Source organism: Oratosquilla oratoria, chromosome 42, assembly GCF_046742065.1.
Source record: "Oratosquilla oratoria isolate Oo_2021 chromosome 42, ASM4674206v1, whole genome shotgun sequence".
NCBI classification, from domain to species: Eukaryota; Metazoa; Arthropoda; class Malacostraca; order Stomatopoda; family Squillidae; genus Oratosquilla; species Oratosquilla oratoria.
This window is the reverse complement of record NC_134818.1, coordinates 32,811,543-32,821,348: the sequence shown is the minus strand read 5'-3', so window position 1 is coordinate 32,821,348 and position 9,806 is coordinate 32,811,543. Positions and strand designations below refer to the sequence as shown.

General features: G+C 37.4%; 1 protein-coding gene across 1 annotated transcript; it reads right to left on the bottom strand.

Moving 5' to 3' along the window:
• LOC143021609 (serine/threonine-protein kinase PknA-like) lies at nt 1-840 on the bottom strand. Its single transcript, XM_076179210.1, has one exon. The coding sequence runs from the start codon at nt 838-840 to the stop codon at nt 1-3; it is 840 nt and encodes a 279-aa protein (XP_076035325.1).
• Nucleotides 841-9,806: the final 8,966 nt, after the last annotated feature.

The window sequence follows — 9,806 nt, the reverse complement described above, 5'->3', positions numbered from 1 at the left end:
TCAAATTTTGAGTGAAGAAAGCCGTTCAGTGACGATGTCCAAGAGGATGTTGAATCGAACATCACAAAGTTTTTGCACAAGATCATCGACTGAAATTCGATCTTCGGGTCTGTAAGTCATTGCCCTTGCGATAAGAAGTGAAATTTCCTCACTTCGATCTTCCTGGGCGATAAGAGAAGCGAACAGATGTCCGATCGAGTAAACATCACTTGCAGAAGAAGTTCCTCGTCCCTTGAAAAGCTCGGGAGCAATGTGAGGAAAAGTGATGTGACCGGTTCTGTTCTTGCTGTAAACGGCCTTGCCGATGTGAACAGCGCTTCCGAAGTCAATAAGGGTTGCGTTCCAAAGGTCTCTGTTCTTCGTCACGACAATGTTATCTTGTTTAATGTCGTTGTGAGTCCAGCCACGATGATGAATAAGGCGGACGCTCTCTGTGACTTGCAAAACGAGGTCGACAGCCTGATATGTGGAGAGCTGTCCTCGTTGAATCAACTTGTAAAGAGAGCGTCCCCCGTAGCTGGTGACGAGAGTGACTGGGTTTCTGCCAACGCCGAAGAGACTTGGGACACGAGGAACTGCTGACAACGCTGCCAGAGCCTCGGCTTCTTTGATCATGGCGGGCAGAAACCTTTTCTTCTTGAATACTTTGGCGACCACTCGCCTGTCCCCCGCTGGCACAAGGTAGACCTTCGCAAAGGTTCCTTCGCCGTGACGTCTTGCGTTCTTCAGGTGTCTGTTGATGACGTCGGTCTCAATCCAGGTCAGCTGAGGTGGTTTCTCCATTTTGTGCCAAAGAAAAAGGAATTCCCAATTCTTAATCAAATTGCGGTCCAGGGCCATCTTTGTCATGACTCGTTAGCTGTAGCTTAGATTAGGTCCAAAATGCGAGCACGAATATTAAGGTAAGTTCATGTATACAATACACGATACGACATTAAAGACGATATAATGCAAACATTATTCATTTAACACACACACACACACACACACACACACACACACACACACACACACACACACACACACACACACACACACACACACACACACACACACACACACACACACATGGGTGTTTTATAAATGCAAGGCACCCACCCTAGAAAATAAACGAACATCCAGTGTAAATTACACTCGATGTAATACACGAAAGCGCCCCTCTCCGCTTCTCTTTTCTTCAAAGTGGTTACCTTCCGTGTATGTGTATGTGTATGTGCACGTGTATACGAATGTATATGTGCATGCGCATGCGTGTATGTGTATGTGTATGTATATTTGTATGTGGATGTGTGTATGAATACACATATACACAATATGTATATATATAATTTATATATATATTTGTATATATATGATTTATATATATATATGTATATATATGTATATATATATAATTTATATATATATATATATGTATATATATAATATATATATATGTATATATATAATTTATATATATATATATTGTTACGGGCTGCTGGTATGTGAAGAGACGTTACGTATAACGTCTAAGTGCTTAAGAACCAGCGCACTTCTAGAAGCCACTGTAGGACTGAACTATCTGGTCAGGGCCTAGATAATTCGTAAGACTAGAAGTAAAGGTAACAAAGAAGATTCCAGGAAAGGAATATTAAACTAGCGATAAAACTAGTAAACGAAATTATTAATGGAAAATATTTACAGGCAATCAACACAAAAGAGAATGGGCAGTAGGGTCAATGGGACCGTTACATGATTATGGAAATTATCGTTCAAATAAGAAACACAAGATAAGTATGCAATATGGTACTATCTAAGTACAAAGAGATCAGGAACATGCATCAGAATAAGTAATAAGTACAAATATAAGTAAAGTAATGCAATGTATATCAGACACGTAATGTAGGCAAAAAGGGTGATCACTTCACACCAATCGTCTCATGAGTCCAAACTTGTATTCTTATCAAGAGATCAATAGAGCGAAAAATGACGACGAGTCAGCGGTTACCACCGCTTATATACCATTGGACCGGAAGCCGGATACTTCCGGTTAAGGGTGCGGGTGAGTGAAAGGGGGGGGGGGGAGGAGGGTAAGTTAACACGTCAACATGGGTAGTTTTAGGACCCTCGACTCGCTTGAACAATCTATTTATTTAGTAACTGTCAAATCTGTGCGCTCCGAACTATTCAGGATTTCGCTTGTCTGTTTGTTCTACAAGAGTGCGCACCTCTCTCAGCACGTAGACAAGATTACATATAGTGGACGGGCGTTACTGCTTAACATTGTTACAATACATACATAGACAAGAAATATGAACATAGTTATGTAATACAAAGGAACACAATTCTATAACATAATTACACATATGACGTAATATCTAATATTACGTTACACCTCCACCGTTTGGGAAAGCTTTTCACTTTCTGTTGAAAAGCTATGTTCTAGAAAGTATGGAGTAGTTCTTCTGCGCAGGGGACAGCTTCTTGCTGTAGTAGGCGATAGCGTGAAGAACTTCATTGTGTTCTTGCAAGAGGGCGGCACCGATACAGGTGTCGTTGGCGTCGACTTGCAGAAGAAAGGGTCGTTGGAAGTCGGGTGCCCTTAGAACTGGTGCGTTAGTGAGAAGGGACTTCAGGTTTTTGAAGGCCGTCTCACAGGTAGGCGTCCACACGAAGTCGTGGTCTTTTCTCAACAGGTCAGTCCATGGTTCTGCTACATCTTGTTTCTCAGATAAGTGAAGATTTTGTAGTATCTGGGAGTTTTCCAAGGGAATCTCAGGAGGATTAGGCAGGTTATCAGGAGGCTCTTCCGATTTTATTGTGGTAGAGCTGCAAATTGGAATTGGATCTCTGGAATGATAAGGTTTTAAGGTATTTATGTGACAGAGACGGGAACTCTTTCTTCTGTCTGGAGTTTTGATTATGTAGTTGAGATCACTGGCTCTGGACAAGACTTCATAGGGTCCTTTGTATTTAGCCTGCAATGGATCTCCTGGTATGGGAAGATAAAGTAACACTTGATCTCCTGGAGAGAAAGTTCTAAGTTTAGAATTTTTATCATACCGACCTTTCATTTCTCGTTGAGCATTCGCCAAGTTCTCTCTTGCCAACTTCCAAGCTTCTAACAACTTCTCGGTGACCTGGGACACGTATTTCAAAGAAGGAACTGGTGGTTCTTCTTTCATCCATTGTTCATGAAGTATCTTTAGGGGACCACGGACTTCATGACCGAAGACTAATTCTGACGGGCTGAATCCAAGGCTTTCTTGAATTGTTGTTCGGGTGGCGAACAACAAAAAGGGGAGTCCGTCTTCCCAATTTCGAGTGTTCTCAGCACAGAAGATTCTTAACATTGTCTTGAGCGTTTGGTGAAAGCGCTCTAGAGCACCTTGTGATTGAGGATGATAGGCGGAGGAAGTTACATGATTTATACCTAGTGTTACAAGAGTTTCTCTAAACTTGTTGGAAAGAAAATTACTTCCTTGATCACTTTGAATGTTCTTAGGAAATCCTACCATAGTGAAATATTTCAACATTTCTCTGATTATATTTTGAGCTTTAATATTTTTCAAAGGAATGGCTTCTGGAAAACGAGTGCTCATACACATGATTGTGAGAATGTACTGATTTCCTTTACTTGAAGGAGGTAAAGGTCCTACGCAGTCAATAAGAACTTTTTTAAATGGCTCTTCCATTACAGGAATGGGATGGAGTGGAGCTTCTACAATTTTCTGGTTGGGCTTACCTACAAGTTGACATGTATGACATGTTTTACAATATTGGGCAACATCTTTGACAACCGTGGGCCAATGGAAATGTTGGGTTATGTTGAACAAGGTCTTTCTTACCCCTAAGTGACCTGCTAAGGGAGTATCATGAGCCAATCTTAGAACATTATTCCTGAAACCAAGAGGGAGGACTATTTGATTCCTTACTTGCCATGGCTGGTCAGCGGTTGCGGTGGATGCTCTCCATTTTCGCATTAGGACTCCGTTTTCTATATAGAAACCTCGTGACATATTTTCAACTTCTCCTGGAGATGAAACAATCTCGTACAAATTTTTAAGAGAAGGATCGGACTTCTGTTCTTTGATTAATTCTGCTCTAGATAGAGAAACTGGTGAAGAAGAAGATGGGTCAGTTTGGGAGAATAGGGATTCTAAATTATAGGTCTCCTCTTCAGATTTCTTGTACTGAGATCTGGTTACAGCACAAGCGGGAAACAACTGTAAGTTATCTGAAGGTTCTACTGAGGTCTTAGGGTTATTTGTTATTAAGGGAGAAATGACTTTGCTTCCAGCGATGTCATTGGCCAACAATAAGGATATTCCTACTATGGGAAGAGAATCTACTACTGCTACTTTAACCATTCCGGTTGTTAAATCAGACCGCAAGAAAACATTATGTAATGGACATTTTACAATTCCTCCAACTCCTTCTATCAATATATCATAACCTGTATATGACTCACCCAGATTCTGCAAGACAGAATTTAAAATCAGACTTTGCTTTGCTCCTGTGTCTCGGAGTATGGAAATAGGATATTGTTGTGAACTACTACTATGAGATATAGTTCCTGAAGATACAAATGGTTTGAAACAAGGATCATGATTTGATGAGGGGGGGTTCTACATTACTTGACAATACCGGCTTCTTTGGTAGTTTATCCTGAATAGAGGATTTTGAATCATCTGATTTTATATTACTTACAAGAGTTGGTGTCTTATTGGAGAATGAGGGTGTCAGTCTCTTTCTGCAATTAGAAATGTGATGGCCAACCTGTTTACAATATGAACAAGTTACAGGGGGATTAGTCTTAAACCTTTCCATTCTTTGCCAAGGTTGGTTTGGAGGATATTGATTGAAATCAGACCTGTAACTGAAATGTGATGGGCTAGACTGATTTTCAAAGTGTTTCTTTGGGGACCAAGGATCAGAGTATTTTGTTGAATCTGGAATATGTGACTTTGACTTTTGGGATTCCATTTGTCTTGACTTAGGTTTATGATTTAGTGTGAACTCATCAGCCAATACAGCAGCTTTAGTTAAAGTTTCGGGAACATGATCATCTATAAAAATCCTAAGATCTGTCTCTAAAGTATTCTTAAACTGCTCCAATAAAATCAACTGCTTAAGTCTATCTAAGGTGTCCGTTTCACTAGCCAAACACCACCTATTGAATAACCTCTCTTGTTGAGCCGCATATTCTACGTATGTTAACTGAGGTGTCTTCCTATAATTACGGAATTTCTGTCTATAGGCCTCTGGTATTAGTTCATAAGCTTTTAAAATACAAGCTTTCATATTATCATACTCGCTTTCTGCTTCTGAAAGAGAAGTATAAATTTGCTGAGCCTTACCCTTAAATTGTGTTTGAATGATTAATGGCCAATTTTCTTTAGGGATTTGTAACTGTTGCGCCAATTTTTCCCACTGAAGAAAGAAAATTTCTGGCTCTCCCTCTGAAAATATGGGTAAAAGTTTTACATACTTGGAAATATCTATACGACCTTCCTGAACTACGGGTTGTCTATCAACAATCCTAGCTTCTACTTCTGCCTTCTTTAATTCTAACTCTGCCAATTTGACTTTAGTTTCGTCTTCTCTAGCTTTAAATTCTGCCTCAATTTGCATTTGTTTCAGTTTAGTTTCCTCCTCTTTAGCTACTTGTTTCGCTTTAGCTTCCTCTTCTCTAGCTCTAAATTCCGCCTCAATTTGCATTTGTTTCAGTTTAGTTTCCTCCTCTTTAGCTTTAAGTTCTGCCTCAATTTTCATTTGTTTCAGTTTAGCTTCCTCCTCAATTTCTACTCTCCTGACCTTTAATTCAATCTCCTTAATCTTAAGTTCGGTTAGTCGTGCCTCTATTTCTAACCTATTTGAAGGAATTTGTATAGCTGTAATCTCTTCTGGAGATAAGATCTCATCTTCGATCAGATTTTCAACGAGTTCCTGAAGTATTTTTTTCTTTCGCAAACTTGTATCAATGTCTACTCCAAAGTGCTTGCCTATTTCTATCAAAGTGTCTTTAGTTTGTTTCTTTAAGAAACTTACCTTGGGATTTTGAACGAATTCTTGAACTATATCATCCATCTCTATAAGAATGTGTTAAATACCTGATCCAATATCCTTGGCAAGGTCGCCACTTTGTTACGGGCTGCTGGTATGTGAAGAGACGTTACGTATAACGTCTAAGTGCTTAAGAACCAGCGCACTTCTAGAAGCCACTGTAGGACTGAACTATCTGGTCAGGGCCTAGATAATTCGTAAGACTAGAAGTAAAGGTAACAAAGAAGATTCCAGGAAAGGAATATTAAACTAGCGATAAAACTAGTAAACGAAATTATTAATGGAAAATATTTACAGGCAATCAACACAAAAGAGAATGGGCAGTAGGGTCAATGGGACCGTTACATGATTATGGAAATTATCGTTCAAATAAGAAACACAAGATAAGTATGCAATATGGTACTATCTAAGTACAAAGAGATCAGGAACATGCATCAGAATAAGTAATAAGTACAAATATAAGTAAAGTAATGCAATGTATATCAGACACGTAATGTAGGCAAAAAGGGTGATCACTTCACACCAATCGTCTCATGAGTCCAAACTTGTATTCTTATCAAGAGATCAATAGAGCGAAAAATGACGACGAGTCAGCGGTTACCACCGCTTATATACCATTGGACCGGAAGCCGGATACTTCCGGTTAAGGGTGCGGGTGAGTGAAAGGGGGGGGGGAGGAGGGTAAGTTAACACGTCAACATGGGTAGTTTTAGGACCCTCGACTCGCTTGAACAATCTATTTATTTAGTAACTGTCAAATCTGTGCGCTCCGAACTATTCAGGATTTCGCTTGTCTGTTTGTTCTACAAGAGTGCGCACCTCTCTCAGCACGTAGACAAGATTACATATAGTGGACGGGCGTTACTGCTTAACATTGTTACAATACATACATAGACAAGAAATATGAACATAGTTATGTAATACAAAGGAACACAATTCTATAACATAATTACACATATGACGTAATATCTAATATTACGTTACAATATATATATATATATATATATATATATATATATATATATATATACAAAGGATTACAAAGGCAGAGCATGCCGACAGGAGACCTTTTGGTCCATATCTAGGTCGGATGCGAAAAAAATATATAATAGTGATAAATCAGAAATATAAAATTACAATAATATAAAAATGATAAATAAAATAAATGCATACGTATAGTTAGATAATAAAGAAATAGGAACAGAGTAAATAAATATAGACAGATAAATAATAACAAATAAAAATCAAGTGAATAATAAACAAACAGAGAAATAATAATAAAATTATTTAATTATCTTTCTCTTAATATATATTTCTTCTTCTCTTCCGCAGGTATGTTTGTAAATCTGTTTGCTCTCCTAGAATTCCAAGTACACCACAGGTAAGTCAGTTCGTGCTTCCTTAGTTGCTTCTTTCGCCTGTGAAATGAGGTGTGCGCGGACACCATGTACGTTCTGTACATGTACACTCTCAACATCATTAATAATGCCGTCTATACGTGATTGTATATATATATATATATATATATATATATATGTTTCAATATGGCAATATCGGTTGATTGGTTTCCGATGTTGCCATAACGTGAACCGAACTTTTTGTGAACCCGATGAAATTACATCATTAAGTCTAAAAAGATTAGGCCAGAATTGTTATTGTTTCACTATATATACATATATATACATTGTTATGCATGAACGGCCGAGTATTGGCATGCATAAAGTACCCGAGTATTGGCATGCATAAAGTACCGTAGGTTTCTATATCTAATAAGTACTTCTGCATACATAGGCTTGGATACATAAAGGGAGCCCTATCAATATAAAACAGTGAATATTGTACAGCACTAATGTCAAATAGTTCACGTCCACTGGCCCGACAGGATCTTATCACCATAGTGTCTCTGGTCCAACTGCGTTGGCGGGAACTATGCCGTGACGTCATGGCGTCACCGTGACAAAGGTAATAGATGATATATACAACAGCATCCTAGACTAAATTGTCCTAGCTAGGTCATCTATCATACATAGTCCCTATGCTCCGTTACACATGGAAAAAGTGTCTCCTATCCTGACATGTGTTTACAAATGTATGTGTGTGTCGTATGCCTATGAGTGTCAATCATGATCACGCCATGCGCGCGGGAATATCAAATACCCAGACCTAGACACATGTGCCACATACATATATATATGTATATATATATATATATATGTATATATATATATATATATATATATATATATATATATATATATATATATACATATATATAAACATATATACACACATATATACATATATATCATATATATTATACATGCATATATACATGTGTACATATACTACATATACATGCATATATATACACATGTACACAATATATATCATATGTATATATATACATTCATACACAATACATATACACATCACATACACACACACATATATACATATATACACACATACATGCGTATATATATATATATATATATATGTGTGTGTGTGTGTGTGTGTGTATTTACCTAGTATTTTGCGGGAAGGGGAGCTATGCTCGTGGTGTCCCGTCTTCATATCTCATTTTATCTAAACTATTTTTAAATTCATGTATTGTTTTTGCACACACCATTTTCTCATCTAACTTGTTCCAAATGTCTATTACTCTGTGAGGAAAGCTGTTCTTTTTCATATCTCTTCTATAGATGTCTTTCTTGATTTTTTTTCCGTGTTCTCTTGTATTTCTATCATCCCATTGTATTAGATCCTCTCTATCAATAATTTCTATGCCTTTCATGATTCTGTAAATAGTTATCAAATCTCCTCTCTCTCTTCTTTGCTCCAGTATCTGTAGCTCTAGTTTTGCTAGTCTCTCTTCATATGATAGTTTTGAGAGTGTTGGTGCGAATTTCGTAATTGCTCTTTGTATTCTTTCAAGTTTTGTTATACATTTTTTGTACTTGGTGACCACATGATTGCTGCATATTCCAATCTTGGTCATATCAAAGTGATAAGTATTTTCTTCACCATTTCTTCATCCAGGTATGTAAATGCCACTTTGATTGTTCTTATTAAATTATAAGTTTCTCCAAAAATCTTATTTATATGTTTCTCAGGTGACATATTATTCATAATAATGACTCCCAGGTCCTTCTCATTTTCAACTTTTTTTATTCCTTCTTCTCCCAATTTATATGATGCTATTATTCTTTTTTTGCTTTTTCCAAATTCCATTATACTACACTTTTTAGTATTGAACTCCATCTCCCACTTTCTACTCCATTCCCATACTTTATTGAGATCACTCTGTAGTGACTCACAATCTTCTTCCGTGTTCACTTTTTTTAATAGTTTTGCATCATGTGCAAAGAAGCTCTTATAACTTTCAATTTCTTCATCCATATCGTTAATATATATAGCAAACATTATTGGGGCCAGAACTGTTCCTTGTGGAACACCACTTATTACTTCATCCCAATTTGAGTGTTTGTCTCTTATCACTACTCTCATTTTTCTTTTATGCAAAAAATCTTCCATCCATTTAAGCAGTTTGCCCTGTATTCCTCCTTCAGTTTCTAATTTCTTAAGCAACTTCTTATGTGGTACTTTGTCAAAAGCTTGTTTTAGGTCTAGAAATGCACAATCAGCCCATCCATCTCTCTCTTGTATTATATCTATTAGCATTGAATAGAAACATATTAAATTGGTGACGCATGATCGTCCTTGTCTGAATCCAAATTGCCTTGGATTTAGCACTTTTTTTT

Coding starts and splice junctions, on each gene's coding strand:
- LOC143021609 (XM_076179210.1), bottom strand. CDS start 840: ATGGCCCTGGACCGCAATTTGATTAAGAATTGGGAATTCCTTTTTCTT.